The sequence below is a fragment of the Hippoglossus stenolepis genome, chromosome 11, assembly GCF_022539355.2.
Source record: "Hippoglossus stenolepis isolate QCI-W04-F060 chromosome 11, HSTE1.2, whole genome shotgun sequence".
NCBI lineage: Eukaryota > Metazoa > Chordata > Actinopteri > Pleuronectiformes > Pleuronectidae > Hippoglossus > Hippoglossus stenolepis.
In genome coordinates this window covers 15939693-15961742 of record NC_061493.1, presented here as the reverse complement: position 1 = coordinate 15961742, position 22050 = coordinate 15939693, and the positions used below count along the sequence as shown (strand labels likewise).

Here is a 22050-nt window from a genome sequence, read left to right as displayed (position 1 = left end):
TAATGCGGGACCTCTTCACTTGCGTCAGTGTTGTGGTCCGGCTGCAAAATGTTGGATGCAAAAAAAAAAAAAACTGTAACCACTAACACACATGCAACCTTGCTTCTATACCTTTATTTTATTTATTTATTTATTATTTTATTTTATTCTATTTTGTTTGATTTTATTTTATTTTCGTGTGTATGTATATATAGCTATACGTATCTATACACTTACTTTGCTTTACATGTGTTGACAACGTTATGCTTGATTTATTTTTTAATAAAAAAATGATGCAATACAGAAAAAATGATTAATATATATCATGGATGATTATTTAAAGGTTCAGTGTGTAGAAATTAGTGACATCTAGTGGTGAAGTTGCATGTTGCAGCTGAATACCCCCTCACCTCACCCTCCCCTTCCAAACATGACAGAGAACCTGTGGTAGACTTCAGTTGTCATAAAAACTCCAAAGGTGTTTAGTTTACCTGTAAAAAGAAACATGGCGGCCTCCATACAGAGGACCGGCTCCTGATGTAAATATAAAGTATTTAAATATAAAGGGCCCATTCTAGGGTAAAGAAAACAACAATTGGTACAATTTAGATAATTACACACAAGTGAAAATATTACTTGGATTATTTTACATTCAGTTTTTGCCAAAAGATCCCTTCCACCTAAATCTGACACACTGGACCTTTAAAGATGTCGTTATTTGCAAGTCTAAGCATTTCTTTCTGTATTTATGTGATTTCGGGGGATGACGTCATGCAGTTAAACAAGTGTTATTTATTGGATGCTTAAAATTTCTGCTACTTCCTCATTTCATAGGGAAATATATTGTTACAGTGATTGATGAAGTGTTCCTTTACTAGTGGAGAAAATCCTCCTTCTTCTTTCTTCGTTTTGAATTAGCCACAACACACAGTGTTACAAAGCTGAGGAAATGACTGTGTTTCTTATTCAGGAAGTGGTTTTGACAGGATAATGATGCTAAAAAAACACAACATTTAGTAGAAAAAAAGCCCAGCTGTACACAATGAAATGGATGATGGCTGAATCCCATTGAGCTGCTTCAGGTTCAGGTTGCTGGTATTGTGCATGCTGACTCCCTGTCACGCTGCCATGTCTTACTGGGGACACTTGAACTGCAGAGCCATTGTTAATGTTATCAGCAACATCTGTCCTCTTCCTACTGTGACAGGTCAACATGCCTGCAGGGAAACAAGGCCTGTAGAACGTGATGCAGTACTGTAGATCAAGTGACCCAATAGAACATAAAGTAGCCTGATGAAGGTCAGCCCAACCTTCAGCAGTAATATGGAACATACACCTGAATACACCAGTAACAATAAAAATTCAAAAGAATACAACATATAATGGCAGAGCAATGACAGTACTTTACTGTACTATACTCTAATACTACTCCTCCTCCTCCGGACTACTACTACTACTACTACTACTACCAATACTATCTACTAATAATAATAATAATAAATATTATGATAGAAAATACATGCAGTGCAATTACAAATTTAAACAAGTAAATAATAAAGATCTGCTTCAATATTTTATACAAACTTTGCTGAAAATTTACACACAAACTAGCATACATTTATGTAAAAGTTTTAATATAGTATTTTGACTTGCCAGTGAGTATTTCCATAGTGTAGTAGTATCAATTTCAAACAGGTTAAAGATCTGAATGCCACTTGCAACACTTCTTTCTTTGTAAACACACACAAGGCCAACATGAACATTGCTAAGCAGTTAAATTATGTACACATGTATTAACTCACACTTTTTTAAAAAATGTGTATAACTTCTTATAAAACGAGTAGAAATCCCCTCTGGGAGCTGCTTAACCAAAAAGCACAGACATTCAGTGATGCTCTTGAACGCAACTCGCTCTGTCCTCGGGGCGCACGGCCCACTGTTGCCTGGCAACCGCCGCCTAAGATTGACAGAAACTCCGGTTGATTCATTCGGAGAAAAACTTTATTAACAAGCAACTTTTTCCAAACCAGACTCAGAAGAAGAGCGAACACAAACCATGACAGACACCAGACCCCAGAGCTGTGGAGACTGAACACTGTGACCACACCAGTAAGTTGATAGACAGACAAATGTCGCTTTCACTTTCCGCCATGACAAAGACCCCCCCCTTCCCCCCCTCACCCGAGCTCATTAATTAATCATCAGCCACGTTAATTAAACGTTAAGTTAACGTTAAGCTAAGAGATCCGGGGATGAGTGAAGGTATCAGCTGCTGACGTTACCCAACTTTGTGAGGGAGTTTTGAGTGAGTTACGATATGTTCTGATGACAGATGGTGATGGAGCTCAGATGATGTGGGTCAACGTGTCTGTGCCTTTCCACAGGCAGGTGAACGGATCTGGACCCGTCCATAATAACATCCACACTCTTAGCGGGGAAGCTGCAGCGATGCCAGACGTGGAACCGCTCAGATATCCATCCAGAGAAGGACGACCGAACCAACAAGGTGAGGGAAGCAACTAGTTAAGGTTAAGTTTAACCGACTCAGCTATTGTTGTTTAGTGACTAGTGATGCTAGTTATAAATAAATCAACTTAATCCTCACACACCTCAGCTGTTAAACTTGATTCATAGTGAGAAATGATGTCTGTGATGTAACAGATATGACAAATTGACATTCTTACTAAAAAACAAATATATATATATTTATATATATCACAGAATCTCGAGAAATGAGACGAAACACGTCCAGCAGTTGAGTTGGTAATTGTAGAGGTTATGAGAGATAAATAATTGAATGTATTCAACCCAATTATCCCCTTCAATATAATTGAATAATTATTATATCAAATCTATGACACTTACTGTCTTCCCACTACATATATATGGATGAAAATATTTAATAAATTATGTAAACAATCAATAAGCTGATTAAAAGTAACATAGTAAGTGTGCTTTCATTTTCCAATATTGCTGTGGCACAAATTCTCTCTCTTAACTGAAATACGATGAATATTTTTCCTCAAATTTAGTTTTTTTAACTTCAACATTTCTCTCAAATCATTGACTTTCTCTCATTTTAAAGAGCCAGATAATAATAGACTGACCTGAGCTATTTTAAATTCCACCATATCGACCAGGGCTATATATTATATATAATATAATTTTCATTAATTCCAATGTAACAAAAGTTGGGGAGACATAGGGGGAACGTATTTCTGGTTTTAATGTTCTACCTCAGATTTTTCAAATGTGTAGCTGTATATCAAGTGTTGGTCATTCTCTGCTGATAAAGAAGAGTTTAAAACCACAACCGTCACTCAGGAGCTAAATTCAGTAGCTGAATCTTTTGGCCATACAGTACAAATGTGCACATAACAAACTGACCCCTCTAGTTGCTATGTTATGATACCGAACCATGTTGAAGACATAACTGTGTAATCTATCACTGTCATAATGGCAGGCGATTGGCCATCACACTCACATGGGCCTTCCTCTGTGGCTATAATACACCCTGGCATTATATCAAGCTAATTTAGCCCACCGCTGACATATTCCCTTACCACTTTGCTGCCCCACCTGGTTCTTTCAGTGTGTATTATTCATCTGAACTGCTCAGCAACAGATGGCCTTTATTTCTGGTCCCCCCCTCGGTGTTCTCTCTTCTCTGCCCCCTGCATTGGTCTGACTCAGCTCACTCACTGGTCATTGGACTAATTAACGGAGAATAATGGTTCTGTGTGTCAACTCAGCTGGGAAGGCTTCAACTAGTTCCAAATAAAGACTTTGTGACCGACCCTTTCCTTCCTGATTAGAGTATGTATTTGTCTGCAGGTCCTCTACAGTTTTTGGTTGTAGCTCCACTGGATGGTATTGGCTTTTTAGTCAGTGCAGAAAAGTGCAGGTAAGGGGCAGAGTAACTAACTACTACTAGTAACTACCTCACAAATGTGATGCTGTGCATAAAAGCTGCCAGACCACACCAAATGTCACTGTCATATGTTCGGCAAGACAGGTATACAAATGTCTGGTGTGATGCTTGAAGATGTTGTTTTGGACTGGCTCTTTTTCCCCCCTGGTAGTGGACCCTACATCCAGGGTTGGTCCTCACCCTGCAAAGTTGAGTACAGGTGAAAAGAAGTTTGGACTTGGATTGGTCAGGTACAAGGAAACACCAATCAACAACGACATTGGAGCAAATTTGAGTTGCTGCTCATACTTTTTAACCATCTACATTTTGGGTACATACTTATGGGATCGTATTGCTGCCTCGCTGGAAAAATAAAAAAAAAGATCAGTATCACGTTATGATGTGATAAATTAACCCTAACCCTATACTATTTAGCACCAAACGTGGTTCCCCTATGATTACAGGTCGGAGAACCACTATTATTGCTGTTTATCATTATCTTTTAGTGTATAAAACTGACACTATGTTTATTTAAACAGGATTTTTCAAAGAACAGACTTGTCTGTTTTTTTCCTACCTTTTTATCTAATAGTGTTTATGGTAGTGCATACTCTTAGTTGAAATAAGATACAGTATAGTGGGCTCACTGCCACCAACTAATTGCTTGCAAAAATTAGTACAGCAATCTGCACATTCATGTGTATATTGTAATACTGCACCACTGTTGTTTTATTACCCTTTTCCTCAGCCAGATGGCGTCCTTTCACCACTAAGAAATGAGCCCTTGGGTTTGTCTTGAGATGTTCAGTTTTGTTCCACTGACGCCTTTAATACATTGCAGTCAATGCAAACTGAATCACAGAGAAAGAAAATATCCAAAGAACATCTCACAGCTAAACACATTGTCCTAATAACTTTTCAAAATAAAGTTAAAGAAGTACATTGAGTCTGTTTTTTTATGATTTGCTCTTCATTAATTGAAGGTGTGTTAAAGGTTATTTACAATATATGTCAGGGTAATTGTGCCATTAGGTAAAGTCAAACTTCAAATATGGTTGTCGTGTCTTTGCTTCTCTTAAAGCTTTGTTTGTGTTCCTCAAGATCAAGCAGATCTTCAAGTCGTTTGCTCTGGTCGACGTCGCACTTGTGCTTTGCTCAACAGTCCCTCACCATGTGTCAACAACGCTATTTACCACATGCAAGAGCTGAGGATGGCTGTGGAGAATTGGTGTCAGCAGGTAAACTGATGTCAGATGCGATCAAAACCAAACATCCTGATAAGAGTAAAAATCTATCCTTTTGTTCTTGTGTGGAAAATGTCCGCCGCCCCAGATCGACCAGGACAAGCACCAATACAGCAAAACTTCAAGGTGAAGTCTTGAAAGGTTTTCATTTCCTGTCAGTTGTATATTTTAAAAAGTACACAAGTTTAACTGCTTTTTAACAGATTTCAACGGAGAGACTCGGGCACCGAATCAATGATGTCTACAGAGCTGTTCGTCGAAGGCTTCGCGATTATGGCAAGAGGTGAATATATATATATTTTTTATTCTGGCATAGAGAAGCACACACTGGTCCTAGCATCCATGCAGACAAAAGAGCAGCACATACTGGTAGAAGGTAGAATAGTTTGGATGACGTTTCATTCCCTGTAGCATTGGTTACATCACTGACAGTAATGGAGTCGCAGCTACCGGTTCACACCTTTTCGTGTCAATAATTACCAATTATTATTATTATATGCTGCCCAGTTTTCAATTACGCGAATGAAATTCAGTGGATGAGGTTTCTGTTTACCTGCACTTGGTCAATTTATGTTAGCATAGCTTTGCAAAACAGTTAATTGAATAGAATGCAACGATATAATGCATTACGGTGTAAAGTTTTCCCCCCTCTAGAAAGTTCTCCATTATCGCCACTATTGAAGAACATAAATGACGTCCTGGGAGAGGTGGTGGGTCTGATTGAGCGGCTGGAGGCTGATCGGCAGTACACAGAGGAAGCTCTCCACAAAGAGAAGAGGAGAAAGAGATTTCTGGAGAGTAAAGTTGAGAGAGTTTCACTGGGGAAGCAACAAGAGCATTCCTCTGTCGTCCAAAAAGGTCGGTAAAGATAAGATGGTTTGTCATCTCCTCCGGGGACCTGTTCCTTGTGAAGTGTTGTGATCTTGTTCTCCTGCACCTCAAACTTCACCATTACTCCACTAATGCTTTTCTAGAGCATGAGGCTTGCAACAGAGACATCAGTGAACTGAAGTGGCAGCTAAAATGGGAAAAAGAGAAGCTGGACATGCTCCAAGAGAAACTATCAGACACAGAGGTGTTGAACCAGCATTTACACGAGGACATCACCTTTGCCAAAAAACAAACACCCATTGTGAAAGAGAACCTGGACCTCCAGAGAACCGTCATTAATCAAATCAACACTGCACAAGCAAAGGTAGATTCTAATTTGATTTATTCTGTTGCCATGTTGATAAAAGCTGGTAACCTGTTATTGTAGGGATGTGGATGCGCTTTTGCAAAAATTAGATGGCAAACATTTACTATAATAGTTTGAGTCCCATTGTGTGAAACTGCACAATGCATTTGTTTGGGTTTTATTCTCTTTTACAACCAAACACAACAAGGTTCCTACACAGTCTCTTTATATGTTTTTTTCAGATTTCAACTGTACTGTCGCTTCATACACACTCGTTTCTCCCTCGCACACTTCCTCTATCTCACTCACCCACTCGCTGCTTTTTAACTCTTTTTCTTGGCACCAGGGATTGTAATAGTTTGTTGGTTTGTTCATCCAGTGTCCATCCAACACTTTTAGTCTGGCGTAAAATCTCTATTTTAACAATTGACTGGACCGACATTAAATTTGGTTCAGACGTTCACCGTCCCCAGACAATGAGTCCTAATAACTTTGACTTTTCTTTTAGCTTTTCTTCTTTTTCAATTCTTTAATTTCTTACAGGATGCATTCAAATTTAATGACCTGACCTCAGCTGTATTTTGAGCTTAATGTTAACATGGAAATATTGTATTCTGTGTAAGTTTATTAGTAGAGAGAAGAAACAGAGGGATCAATATGACACAGCTCAATTTTAACCTGAAAATTTAGCATTTTCATTCTTTCTAAATGAGACAACAGACTGTTTTTTAATCGCATATCATCAAGTCATCGGCTCGAAAGTTCAAATGTGGATCCTAAAAATCAGCCTAACTTAAGTCCAGGGTTAATAGCTAACCATGGGCTAAGAGACAATATAAAAACCCTTTAGTGTATAGCCTCTGTGTTGGCTTGAGGGAGGGAACAGCTATAGGATTGAGAGTATTTAGTGTCAGCAGAGTTTTATAACAGGACATTTAGGAAATTGTTCATCACCTCTTACTCTTTTTTTTTTTTCAGGCTGATGATGTAAACTCAAAAACACAAAGTGATCTCCTGATGGTCCAGGAGGAGTTTAAAAAGATGGAACTGGAAGCCAACAATGAGAAAATATCATTGGACCATATCGTGTTGACGATGGAGACTCAGCTGGCAAACACATTGTGAGTATCGTCCGAACTGTGGTGGAGAAAAAACAAGTTTACTATTAGAGTAGTACAGAGAAGACAGGAGAAATCATTCTTCAGATCTTATTCAGCATCATCAGTGGCTTTCACTGTAAAAACATAGGGCCCAGTTTGAACTCTCACATTAGTGCAAAGGAAATTTCAGAAACCTATTTTGTTTTCATATTAAAAAACATTCAAAAGAGCATCTTATCATATGTAATTTTCATTTACAGCATTTTTATTCATATGTATGTCATGGCCATGGAGAGCACTTGTTTAGGACTGGTCGGCAGATGTCTGAATAAAACAGGACCGTTTAATCAGCATTCTGAATCAGTGCACAAGCGTATATTATTAAAATATAAATATATATTAAATTGCTTGTATCCATAGAAACCCAGACATTTGTTAAAAAGCCTACACAAAAGTGTAGGTGTCCTGATAACCAAAATAATGGATTTCGTATTGTTTTAACAGTAATATTTTAAATGTGCTGTGTGATAAATGTGATAAAGCCAAGATCAGGTGATGATCCATATAAAATTATGTTATAAAACTAAAAGCTCATCAAAAAATTCTTTACTTTTACAGGTGTCATGATGTGTTGTAAAATATAATTTTACATAATTTGATGTACCTTGTTGGTTGTGGTGTCATCACTATCATTGGTAAAACATGATAGCAATGCATTGTGGGTCAATGTGTGATTCTTAATATTCAACCAACAGTTAAATAACTAAAGACACATTGTTTTTCTCTCCAGGGAAGATTTAAACCAGATGACGACGCTTGAGAAAAGTCTATGTGCTGAAATAGATGTTGCTGAAAAGACAGTTGCTCTTACAGAAGACAAGTGTGCAGCCTTGAAGCAACGTATCCCTGAGATGATGGAGCTGGAGAAAACTGAGACAGACCGGGTAACTTATATTGGCCATATTTACATTTTTCAGAAATGTAGCTTTTATCGTGATGTAAAAGTTGTCAAAAATCTAATTTTTTCATTCTCTTATTACAGATTTTTCAATTGAAATGTCAAATTGAGGATGAAAGGCAAAAGAATAAGAAATTAAAAGAGAAAGTAATGGCATTGCAAGAGGATATCGAGAGATCTGTAAGTATCGCAGCATTAAAAAGTCACATCTCCTTATAACGTCAGTGCTGCTTCTGCTACTTTACTTATGTGTTTCCTGAGAGTTCATCGAGTAGAGCGAAGCATGCAACTGCCGACGTTGAGATTGGACTGTCACTGGAGCTATGCATGCTAATAACGTTTGAATCTATGGCACAGCAAGGTGTTTTGGTTAAGTGCATCCACTCAGTGGTGTACTGTATGTTATATTGTCCACAGAAACTTAATGGGGAAGAAGAGGTTTCCTGCATAGAAGAGCAGTTCCATTCCAAACGTAATGCTCTCGCAGCTCTCTGTAAAGAAAACATGGAGTATGAGCAGAATGTTGAAGACTACAAGATGAAAATTACTGAGAGGTACGTTTTCAAGGCCGGAACCGGTGGAGAAACATGCAGCATCTTTTATCTGATATCACTACAGCTGAGGGCCACGTGTTTGTTCACCATTACTTTACTGGGGGATTTTTCTCAGTGAGAAAGCAGTGAAGCAGCTGCGCTCGCAGAGGGAGCAGATGCTCCAGAAAACCCTTGACAATGAAGAGCAGTGGGAAAAGGCCAAGGAGGAGGTGACCCAAGTTGTCGCCCGGCACAGTGTCACCCAGACCAAGCTGGACGAGCAGGAGCAGCTCACCTTCAAGGAGGAACAGAGGGCCAGGGTCAGTGACAACATGTGTACATGTTCTGTGTTCACTGCACGAGTCACCGTTTGTATGGAAATGTGAGATGCTAACTGCTTTCTGCAGTGTTACTCTGTGGCCTTTGTGTGCTCCACAGACAGAGATAGAAAACCTGAAGGAAGATCTGACAGGTCGAATAACTGTCCTGGAACTACTGCAGGTGAATTCACCAGCCGCTTCACATCCTTCACCAAGAGGGAAAAAGTCCAAACAAAGTAGATCTTAGCGGATTTAAATAGATTTCTACAAACCTATTCAGTTTTAAGCTTATAGTTACAGTATGGAAGCATCATACAGTGTGTATGTTAGAGCATACATGTACTCTACACAATATGTATGAAACAGTATCATTAAAAGCAGAATCTTTTATGTTTCATAAAGGTTGTTTAAATTCATAGGTCTATTCAATTGCATATTATTTCCTCTTCTTGTTTTCAGCTACAGTTCATGTTGTTATTAAATATGGATGGTGACATTCTGCCTTGTATTTTTCTTTTGCATCAGGGTCAGTGTGCAGACATCAGGGAGGCACTACAACGACAGACAAGGAGCTCAGAGCTAACCAACCAAAAACTTCAGAAAGATTTTCAAGAGGCATCTTCAACAACAAAGGCACTAGAGACAAAAATTGAGGTACTAATAATATTGCATCTTAGTCCGAAGACGCAACAATTTCTAAACTATTTAATGCGATTCGTTCTTTTTGGTTTGTTAAGAAAATCAAAAAGGTGACGGAACATTTTGAGAAGATTCAGTTTGAGCACAGGAATACGTTACTCGACCTGGAGAGGGAGAAGAAACTCCGAGTTGACCTCTTGAGAGCCGCCCAGGTAAGAAAAGTCCAACTAATGATTACATAAATCAGTTCTTCTGAAGTTGCTCACTCAGGTTCATTCAGTAGAGCTCATTGAGCACCAAGCCACTCACAGCTATTCATCACCTCATTTCTTTCTTCATTGTTCAACAAAATAATCTCTTGCTCGAAGCAGTTTTCCGTCTTTTTTATCAACTCTAATGCTCCTCTTTTCTTTACAGGATTTACACTCTGCAACTGTAAAGAGATGTGAAGACACCCAGGGGAGGATCAGTGACCTCACGACGAAGAGCAAAGAATACCAGGACTCTTCGGATGAATTGGGAAAAATCGTTGCGAGCGTGCCAGAAGTCATCGAGGAACTCCAGTAAGAGGAAACGCTCCAGAACAAGTGTTTAGATTAAGGAAATGATCGCAATAATGGGAAAATGCTGTGTTTTTAAATGTGATGGCGATACAAACACTTTTGAAGAGAAGAATAAACACTGTACTTAAATAAATAACTTAGCTTTTCTCTCAAATATTTTAGTATTTCTTTGATGCAATTTCTTTTGGAGGCTGGATGTTTCTTAAATAGAAGTGTTAAAGTATAATAATAATAATAAAAATGATAATATTAGAGGCATAATATTCCTATTCATGTTTCTTTTCTCCTTCCAGAAGTGTGGTTGATGCGGTGGATTTCAGAAACAAATCAGCTGCTCTCATAATGAGCACCTTGCAGTCTGATATTAATAACTGCCAACGACAAACACAGCGATCCATGCAGACACACACCGCTCACGTTACAGCGAGGAGAAGGGAAATGGAAGAAACCAAGGTAACACGAAAAAATGTTTGTCTCTATAACTCTCTGGAAACACACGCCTTCTTTTTTTGTGTCATATACTGTGAAGCTGTAAAACACATCTCATTGTTTATTTGTTTGTGGATTAGTGTCAGCACATTGCGTGTCACAATACTTCTCTTAAGATGCAGGGAGAAAAGAGCTGTGTGCAATTAAAATTACAAGCCATGGCCATCTTGTTTAAGTGCTTTTCCCACAAATGACAACTCACTGTTGTTATAGTCTTTTGTCTGGACGAATTTGATGATGCGTGTCGCGGTGAGAAGCTTTGCCTATTTTGTTACCTGTGGGCCGACACTTTCGAACAGCAATTTTCAACGCACGCACACGGCTCCCAATATCAAATAAGCATATAATCAGGACTTCTCTGTATTGATGTCAGAAACGGGCTCTTGTGTTATAAAAAAACCCGTGAGAGTACTGTGCACAAAATGGCCTGTGCTTGAACACTCCTTTGTAAGAGAAACCCCTGTTTATTGTAGGTTTTCATCTGCAGGATTATCAGCCCCAGCCAGAGCCTCTTTGCTGATGGGGGTTTCACATGGCTTATCTAATGTGAAATCGCCATGTGGTATATAGTTTCATTAAACGGTGATCAAGAATGCATTAGTTCAAAACAAGAAAAGGCAATGGAGCTTAAGCCGCCATGCATCCAAGTGCAGCAACTTTAAAGAAGTTGTTGGTGTGAGACAGTTTAAGAATTAGAAGTCTTCCTCATAGACAACTCCCATTAGCCAGATAAAAATTAGCCATGCAAAAAAGGGGTTTAGTCTTTTCACTTGATGAAATAAGATGATACAACAACAATACGCCGCAGCAAATACAAAGATCAGAGTCAATCCGAAGTTTCTAAAAGAAATTGGTCACTGTAATCGTCGGGACTGATATAAAGAACACAAAATGCGTAAATTAGCATAACATAATAAGCAGTGTGCATTCGGAAATCACAGGCCATGAAGCAGAATCTCCAGTACGAGATTTCCTGTAAACATGCTGACCCCAATAAGCTCCTGTTGGATGCAGCCCCCCCCCCTTTAAAACACAAACAGATACAGGTTCATATAATTAACAGCCTGATGTATTAAATACAACCTGCAGATGGTTAATTTTAAAGATACAAATACACAGTATATTGAAGTGGAGTGGTCAGCTCTATTAAAACACATACACATCTGAGAGGACTTTCATACACGCATCTGTTTTTTGATTTGATCGGGGCCTTGTCGCTCGGTGAGGACAAAGTAAACAATGCAAAAATGCAGACGCAATCAGTTTCTTATGGGCAATGAAGTGTAATTTGTTCCATTTACACTTCACAACAGCGTCAGATGGGCTTTGTCAGTGCTGCATGGAGTAATTAAACCTGAAATCAATAGCAGGCATTTGTCATGTTTACAGCCCCTCTTTCTGCTGGGTTAAACTCATCACTTTAGTGCTGTTCTGTTTTACTGCAGAGACACACTTCATTATGTCTGCAGGTAGTGTTGGAGATATTCACCAATCACACATCCAGTACTCGGGAAACACAGATCAAATGAAAAGGCGGACATGCAGAGAGAGACACATGCTCGCTGTGATTTACTTGCTTGAATTGCCAGAGAGAAGAGTCCATTGTTTTATGTCTGGTATTTACATTGCGTTAATTAACAGCACGGATACAGAGTGCATGTATTATGTTGTGTGCACACATTGCAGATCAGTGGTTAAACTAATGTTTCTTCTAAATGGCCTGTGTGTTGTTACTGTACAGTATGGACAGGGCTGTACAGTATATTGACTCCACAGTTCATTTTGATGTATAAAAACTCTTCTTTTGGTGTCATGACAACATTGACTTGTGTGATCACCCATTATGTTTAGATGTGAACTGTACATCCTGCCTGTGAAGCTGTGGTCTCTGTATTTAAAGATGGACGACATGAGTGCTCCCCAAAAGTGAAACCAAAGCACCTCTATCACCCCCTGTTGGTTGGCTGCAGTATAGGTCATAAACCCTGCCTCCTCCACGTAATCGGACAGGACCTGGACCGAATTAAAAAGTCAAAGTACACGTTTTTCACAAAGATGGTTTCTATCATTATACCGTAGCTGGTTCTTATCACACTAATGTCTATCCAAGTGTTCATTTTTCCATTTTTATTAGATGCTATAAAAACGGGGTGAAACGTCACGGTTGGCAAATGAAAATAACTCTTGATTTGTTGAGTGCATGAATCGGTGGGACCCGGCTACTGCGGCTCATTCCCCCCCCAGACTCTGGCTCCAAATGCACAAGATGGCAGCGTTCGTATCCGGGATTATATGGCTTCATTTCCAGATAGTGAGAGGAAGGGGAGACACATTGTTAAAATAGTCATAATACTAACACAACACCATTAGTGAATGTTGTAAAATTCAAATTACATTGTAAAAGGACCCTGGTTCCAGGCCTTGTATCTTTTTAGTAAATTATTGACAGTGAATGATGCACCAGTCAGATGCACCGGATCATTATCATTAAGTGACTGATGCACATTACAGTAAATATAGCGTCTTTGTCCATGTCAATATAGAACTCAATGTTTTCACTGTGCGAGTTATTCACTCAGTCCCAGCAGGTTGCTGACTCAAGCTCTCAGTGCCACAGTGATCCATGCAGTGAAGGTACAAAGTGTCAGAACAGAAAACAGGTATCAGATTGGTGCCCGGGGCGACACTCGACCTTGTGCCTGCTTGTGTCTTTGTGGTTATTTAAAGGCTATTATTAAAAATATTGTTTACCTTTACTGTTTGACTTTAACCTTTTTGTTTTGTTTCCACGTGTTTGTGTAGGAAGCACTAAAAACTGCACTGGAGGAGAACAGGCAGCTGGCAACTGAGTACGAGGGTCTGAAGAAGATCCTCATGGAGGCCAGACAAGAGGAGGTGTCAGCACTGAGCAAGAAGAACCATGAACACAGATCTTTACATTATTACACACAGGTAATGTTTATTTAACCTTTTGCTATATTTAGATTATTTTGTCCCTCTTTAAATATCTAATGATTTCACATATCTGCTGGTGAACCTCTGCTGTGTTTCCTTATGTTATTCTTCCGAGCACTAGATAAGTCTTCTTTGCATGGTCAGTAATTTGAAGAAGGTTTCAGCTTGGGAACCAGTGAGGAGGTTACTGCAGCAATCTAATAATGATTAGATAACTTGAGTGGAGGAGGATGATGGATGTGACATAATGTAATGATAACTATTTTGCCACCAAGGGGAGTACAGCAAGAGGTTGATGGTACATGCACATGCTATAACTTGTAGTTTTCCCTGATTATACTTTTTTTGTGAGGTGTTCAGAGGTGAAACGTTTCATTGTCATCTTGTTACAAAGTGTGCTTACCCCAGAAAGTGGTGAAGGATCAGAGGGAAACACAGCTGAAGCTCAGACAATGAACGTGTGTTCAATGCTAAAATAGCATCGGAGGTCTTGACTAGTTGAGGGAGAAAACTCGGCAGCATGTCACAGTTTTACTCTTTGTAGTCTTTGACACTGTTTAACTGGAATAGAATTACACATGACAACCATAACACCAGGAAGAAGGCACGCTGCTCCTGCGAGGAAAAAATACATATTATTTATTCCAAGAAATGACTAATACCTTTACTTGAGCAATTCCTCATCTAACTGCATGAATGTTATCAAGTGAAAAATGCATGCAAAAATAAAATCCTGTGGACAGGATTTTCCACGCTCATGATCAAAGCCTGATTTTCTTTTACTCTGGATTCAGCCTTCACCATTTTTGTTTGTTTCAACTCTACACTTCTCCGGCAGCAGCAGCAGCCTCTCGGCAAGTGTTTCATGCCTAAATTTAGTTTTTTTATAACAAGCTTATAATCAACAATGTTTCTGAAATGTAGGAGCAGGCCTATTACATTTAATCTGATTTATACAGGAACACTCAAGCACTCGTCTTTCCAATTATCCTTATAATGTTTGCATATATGTGTCCCAGTTAGCGCGCACATTACACAATGTGATCGTCCTCAACAATTTAGTCTTAACATTGTCAGGATCACTTGAGGAGAACAGAGCAGTGGTGCATGTGTGTGAGCTGCCTCATACCAGTCATTTCTGTCAGGTGTCTAATCTCTTTTATTATATTCAACTAAGGGACACAATCTTTTTTAGTATCCTTAAATTATCACCATGAGAGCAGGGATCTTAAAACAACCTCCAGCAGGATTTCAAGACACTATATGACCCAAAATGCCCAAAAAATTAAGTACAGACATGCAAAAAAAAAGATGTTTGTCAAATTCAAATGCAGGATTACGTCTCCTGTCATAATATTATGCTTATTTGTCCAAAGTGTTTCGATGGAGGGAATCAAATATTGTCATTTGGACTTTTCCAAACCGCAGTGACGTAGCCTGTAGTTAATATTCAAATGTGAAGGTTCAGTTTATATTTCTGCTTCAAATGTTGAAATGATTAACTTTCTAAAAGTTGTCATATGGTATGAGTGTCAGTCTTTATACCTTGACTATTAGTCAGTTGTGAAATGTAACGAAGTACATGTGCTCAGGCCCCCGGTGTACTTGTACTTTACTTGAGACTTTTAGGTTTTGCTATTTTATCCTTCAACTCCTCTATTATTCAAAACAGGGATTTTGTCATTTGTATCCTGCTGCATTAATCCAATTATTAGTTGGCCTAGTTATTTGCTATTCTACAGATAGAGAATCTACACATAACACACATGACTTTATAAGATATTATGCATTAGATTAAACTGCTTAGCAGGGAGAAAAAGTAAAATGCTACTTTCACATTAACGTATCAATAATAATAGTAATAATTGTCCAACATCATAATATACAATATACTCTTACTTTAATAAACGATGTTGATACTTTGGAATACTTACTATTGACTAATAATTACTATTGTCAACCTGGAAAGTTGTGACCCTAACCATCATTAACAAATCTTTATTGGCATTAGGCACATAAATGTATTTGTTAGTCATACCCCATGATAACAGGTGGGAAAAGCATAACATATTACTTTAAAATATATATACATTATAGTTAGCAGCTTTAATAGACCTGTATTTCAGATACAAATAGTTTTTTTTCAGCCACAACAACCTACAAATCCTTTTATTGTTTGTTGTAGTAGTGTAATGTCCTATTTATTAATTATCTGATTAAGACCCACTGGTTAATGTACAATTACCAATTAAAAGAAAGGATACACGGAAGTATTTGAAGTCAAATGAGCTCATGAATTCATCTAAATTCAACAAGTATAAATCGAATATGCAAAATCCTCCCTTTGTCAAAGAAAAAAAAAGCCTGATTAATTAGCATCTGATAGCACTTGACAGTACGCAGCTCTCATAAACATCCTTTTGAATCTACTGTACATGTAAGCATTGCTTTGTTTATGTGGAGGCTTTCAGCTCTTAGCTTTTAACAGGGTACACCATAAAGTGCATTCTTGTTATTGTCTTTCCTTCAGGAGCTGATGACTGAGCTAATTCGCTTTAGTTTTCAATGCACTGGGGAACACATTGCCAAGCAATGATAAGCTTTGTAGGAAGAGTGGAGAGATGGAGGGGGAAGAAAAGCAACGGCATCTATCAGAATTTAAACCTCTTTGCTTGAAACTGTGTTCAAATAATAAAGCAAGCAGCATGTCTTTCCAAGAGACTAGGAATAATTTCTGGTTTCAGTGGGGGGTTCATGACTCTGTGTGTATGTGTAAAATATGTCTTGAGGGGATTGGTATAAAGTTAAACTGGGTGAAGTAGAAATATTTTACTCATCAGCTTTGCAGTCACAGAGTTTGCCTCGGCTAGAACAAAACTGCTGAAGCATTTAGAGAAAATTAACCCCCCATCCTGGCAGCCAGATGTGACTGGATTCTGATGAGTGCACACGAGTGGGCAGAGAAACCAAGAGACTGTGAAATTCCTGTCAGGCCCGTGTACTGCAGAATGGGCTATTGACTGCTTTCTCTATTCCCCTCCATCATTCTTCTTGAACACTGCCATTAATTTCCTCTCCTGCCTTACCAATTCCTTTTCTCTGCCTTCTCTCCCCCTAGCTCTCTTTGTTGCAGAAGAGGATGCACAAAGCTTTGGTGAAATACTTCAAACAACGCAGCCTCTACAGCCAGGCTGAACTGGACCGGTGCCAGGCGCTCTCTCAAGAGACCAACCAGAAAATAAAAACAGCCCAGGTATTTCTGCATATACATGTAAAACAGGCCGGAAAGCTTCACAACGCGTCACCATTCATTTACAAGACGAGTCCCTTTCTTCAACTTTCCCCCTGGTCTCTTACTACAGTAACTTCTCGTTATGCCTGGTTTTGTTTAAACCTCATCCGGCTACCCGTTTGCCTTGTGTCTTCTTCGCAAAGCTAAGGGCAGCCAGGCAAACAGCCACCGAGGCTCCACGTCTCCCTGCGATGGTGGAGTTAAAGATGCCACTCTTACATTACAGTCTATACATTCACTCTTGAGATCACAGACTGATGTGATGGATGATGTGTCTTCGAGAGGGCCTATGCAGTGACCCCATGTCTGAGGTTGGCTCTGCCTCTCTGGATGTCTCTATATACACAACACATTGTGTTTGGTCACATCGCATTAACATCTGAGCCTGTTTGCTGTTTAGCGGGGGCATTTTTTTGACTCCTCTTTTTTCGGAGTGAGTGCGATGCAAATGGTGGATGTCTGTATTGCAGCTCCTTTTCTTGTATGCAAGGGGAATAACCTTCTGTCTGCCGTGCACACGAGCAGCAGCAGCTTATTCTGCAAGGTTGAGAAGTAAGGATCTTCAATTAGAGGATAATCGGTGTCTAATCTGTGCTGTGACGTGAGATGAGGTCAAAGCGGACGGAGGGACAGTGATGAATCTTTATGAAATGTTCTGTCCAGCATTACAGCAGAGCCAGGCAGCATGCAGTCATACTATGGATCACTTTATCCCTTAAGTGTAGGGCATCGCAAACCTGTTGGCCAGCCGTGTCTGTCAGTTATCTTTGTGAAAAATTAATATTTCGTTTTTTTTGTTGGTTATATAAAATTATAATTCATCTGCGTTTATCAGATATGCTGGAGGATGTGCAAAAATCTGATTAGAGGTTTTCCAGGGTGAACCTAGTGCAAGCGCTATTAAGTGGCCTCCTTCTCAGCTCCTCTTCCTCTGGCTGCTGACATGGTTTTTTGATAGGTCTGGTCCAGACATTACAGGGAGCAGCCATGTCTCAGCAGCCCAGCCTCAAAAGGCCCCAGCAGATCACAGCTCAAGGCAGGGAGGAGTGGGGCACAGGGGGAGGAGCTGCGGAGCTGCAGAGTGTGAAGGACAAAAGAGCTGGTGTATTCAAGCGCACCACACCGTCACCCGTCACAGCTCAGCACAGGGTCCATCAGAGCAGGCAGCATTCACTTTAAACAGGCTCCTCATGAGCAGCCCAGCTCAGGGTCTACACACACGGAGAAGGAAAACCTTTATGAGTAAAAAAGAAAAAAAAATTTATGAGTTTATGAGCAAGCATAAACACGCAATCTGCATGATTGCCTAAATATTAAGACCTTGAATGTGATCCATAAAGAAATGCACTGCCAGTGAGAATGCACTTGGTCTTTTGAGTCGGACAGAAGTTAACACGGAGACGCAGACGGCGAATATGATGCACAGATTATCAGTATCAGTTGCCTGTTTATAAGAAAGAAATGTAGAAACGTATAGAAATGATACCAGTTGTAACTGGAGCTAAACCAGGGTGAATCCTGATGAGGCCTGTGCTAATCCATCATGTCCACTTAACCCCACAAGCAGAACATAAGAGAGGTCAGGTTAGCGCTTTCACGGCTAAGGCGTGCTCGAATCAGAAGCCAAATGGCAGTTTGCTCAAAAGTATCTTTAGGGGAGGAAGGCCTGGGGAACCCTCGGGTGGGTGGGTGGTAGTGGGAGTGGGGGGCGGGAGTGGGAGTGGGGGGCGGCGGGCTGTCATCCTGTTACACTCCTGCCAGAACTGGCAGTTCAGCTTTGTGTTCTGCGAGTTTACACTAGGGATGGCATAATTGACAATGGCTAACAGCAGAGAGCAGTGCAGAGCCTTGTTGAATGGCCAGTAATGATTGGAGCAGACGCCCACTGCCCCAGTCCCGGGGGACAGTAATCCAAGATCCTGTTTCTGATATAATTGTTAGTCAGAGAATTTCTGCATGGCTAGTCTGGTTCAGATTCCCAAGCTGGTTGACAGTGCCAGGCAGTTTAATAGAAAAACTGGATGCTGAGGTTTTTAAAACAGAAGAGCACTGAACCTGGACATGGTTCACCAGGAGCCTCTTGTTCTCCTTCCACACAAAAATAAGAACAAGATGGTACTTTAACTCTCACAATTGTTGGATGCACACGGACGTGGTGTTATTGCCTCTTAACAAAAGCTACATTTTCTTAATTAGTCTCTTTTCGTTTGTGTTTATCCCCTTATTCAAACAGGAGGGGTTGTCAGGAGAAATTCAGCTCCTCGCTGCCTTCCTGAAATCCCTGACAGATGACTCTACTACCGCCGATGATGCCGGGGTGAACAAACAAGCTGGCCCAGATGCCGCCAGATCGAATGAGTAGATGCCTTCAGTTTAAACAGCAGTGTAATTGGACATTCACCTGTACCAGACAACTTACTTACCCTAGCACGCTTCACTATTCCCCCCTCTTTACTTGCAGCGAATCCATAACAATGAAACAGGTGACTTTCATGCTGCTGTCAGGACTGATCTAATTTTAGCTGGGTGAATGATTGCAATTGGCTTTGCCTCATCAGATAATTAATCTATGTCACCATTAATTGGAAAAGAGAATAATTACAGGCAGTGTTGACAGAAATTCTACGCTCCTCCAGATTCCGAGATCTAATTACAACTAGTGAAACCCTGTGACCTTAACTAGCACTTAGTACACCTTGACCACCTTGACCAGGCCCAAGAAGACCACCGTCTCCAGAAAGACCCCGTTTTTGTAATCGCCCCGCGCGCTCCCCGGCTCCCTTCACTCTCCCCACCCTCTGAAAGCTGTCTCCCTCAATCACTTTTCAATATTCAATCTTAATTTTGTGGAAGTTTAGCATTTTCAATGAGCTGGAGATGAATGATTAATGAATAAATTTAAATGCTTCATTTTGTCCATGGATCATTAGTTAAGTCCTTTGTGGGAAGGACCTGAGAAAGGAGTGAAAATTATTGAGACATTAGCCTGAAGCAATCCAGGGGTAAATAGTGTGCACAAAAGGATGTTGTGTGTGCACTATCCACTGGCTTTTCTAAAGAACCCTGGGGAAACACTGTTTTCAATTTGGAATCTTAACTGAATCACATTTAGTACTTGTAGAAAATTGATTTTTGTTTCATCGTGTTTCTGCAATGTCATACTAATGGAAGACGACCCTAGTGTCTGCTCCATATAGACTCACTCTATATAAAAAGTTAAGAAGAAATGTTTCTGTGTGAGCAATGCTTGTCTAAATATTATCAAATTCAGATATTTATATTTTAATCAAGAAGAATATATAATACATATAATCAATAATGATCATAAACATCTTGAAACAGTTAGTGATATTGATATTCTTTATAATGTGTTGGTGTAAAGGTCGGTGCTTCTACACTGCTCTTTCTATTGCCCTTCTGCCGGTGTCTGGCTGATAGAGATGCTGTTGTTTGGGTGATGCCTCTCCCACTAGTGGAGACAGAAGGGGGCAGCATGGACAGCACAACCTTGGAGAGACATTATTGACTGCAACATGGTCCATTTATTTTACTTATCATCCTACTATGACTGTAGCGTTTCATCTCAAATTAAGGATCATTATTATCTCGTCAATTGAAAATATAAACTTGAATTAAATGAGTATATATTGTTTTTTCTACAGATTTGAACTTACAAATCCAACTTAATAGTACATGTACCATATTATGGCACACGCTATACTATATAATATTGTACAGTGACACGCGCTCTAACGTGATGCCTCATATCGACTACTCGCAAAGCTGTGATGCTACGTCTCCAACAGCACCTTGAGGAGAAAAATGTCCAGTCAGTCTCATATTCCTTACTGACTTTAAGGCGATATCTCAAAAAGAAGAGCCCCTTCAACCCATTTATCTGCTCCCCTTGCATCTAATCAATCCCTGAAATAAATGAAACCGAGCCACAACTAGATGTCATCACATTTATCTGCAGGCGTGCCTCAAAGTGGACACACCTTAATGCTGCTTTAAAAGAGGCTGACAGCTGAGATGTATTTTCTTTCATTTAATATACGCTTGTTTTTCGCGGTGATGAGAATGGAATTCACAGCGCGGGGGCCTCACCATGTTGTTGTATTCTGTGATACATCAACGCCGCTTTAGATTTTTTTTTTTTGTAGTTTAGTATAAAAGCATATATTGCAAAAAGACATGTTGGGAGGATCTGATTTACAGGCAGCATGATTCTCAAACCCTGGCACCGCCACGCAGACGATGGGCCCGTTTCGTGTGGATTCACCTCAGCGATCACTTCTGATCGTCGAGGCGAAGCCAAGTGAATCAGAGCAGCGTTCTGACTCCTCGGGCAAACCAAAATTCTGTTTCAGGCTCTTTTTTAAAAGGCAGGGAAATGGAGGTGTCCACTCAGAGCCGTCCCGTCTTTGTTCATGAGCAAGTGCAGAGTTGAGCCATGGAGCTGACGGAGTCAAGGAAAGAATGTGAGCGGAGAGAGAGGTGCTACTGTGTCTAAAATATCAATGAGGGAGATGCTGCCAGGTTTTGGATCACACTGGAGGGAACAGCTCTTGTGTTGACATAGAGAGGACCAGGCAGTTCTACTCTGCTACATGTGGTCACCGTTAATATCTTTTATCACATGGAGAATATATTTCTCTTTTGACTAAATCGTTTAAAAACCTTATCGACTGTTTGTTCCCCCGACATAATTCATACACCACAGTAAGTTATTAGGGAGTGTGTTCCTTTAAAGTTTAGGTAACGACAGCATCTGTCACTCAGTCATACTGTACGGCTAAACAATACACTGGAACTGTGTTTGCCCAGGTGAGTCTTTAATGTGGGACTGCACAGAAAACATGCCAAACAAACCCATCAGTATAACAATACA

At 39.9% G+C, this 22050-nt stretch overlaps 1 protein-coding gene across 2 annotated transcripts; it reads left to right on the top strand.

The window, feature by feature from the left end:
* The first annotated feature begins 1905 nt into the window (after window positions 1-1905).
* Window positions 1906-20338, top strand: LOC118118206 (coiled-coil domain-containing protein 178). Of its 2 annotated transcripts, none has more exons than XM_047341898.1 (20): window positions 1906-2088; window positions 2364-2485; window positions 4991-5127; window positions 5222-5259; window positions 5337-5416; window positions 5788-5991; window positions 6108-6328; window positions 7289-7431; window positions 8201-8354; window positions 8453-8548; window positions 8786-8922; window positions 9038-9221; window positions 9340-9402; window positions 9747-9875; window positions 9959-10072; window positions 10278-10423; window positions 10717-10876; window positions 13715-13864; window positions 16986-17120; window positions 19393-20338. In XM_047341898.1, exons 2-20 carry the CDS (start codon window positions 2428-2430, stop codon window positions 19519-19521), a joined length of 2478 nt encoding a protein of 825 aa, XP_047197854.1. In that variant the 5' UTR covers window positions 1906-2088; window positions 2364-2427; the 3' UTR covers window positions 19522-20338. The 2 variants fall into 2 exon arrangements, with proteins under 2 accessions (XP_047197854.1, XP_035027087.2); XM_035171196.2 differs by having other exon boundaries at window positions 5773-5991.
* The last annotated feature ends 1712 nt before the right edge of the window (window positions 20339-22050 follow it).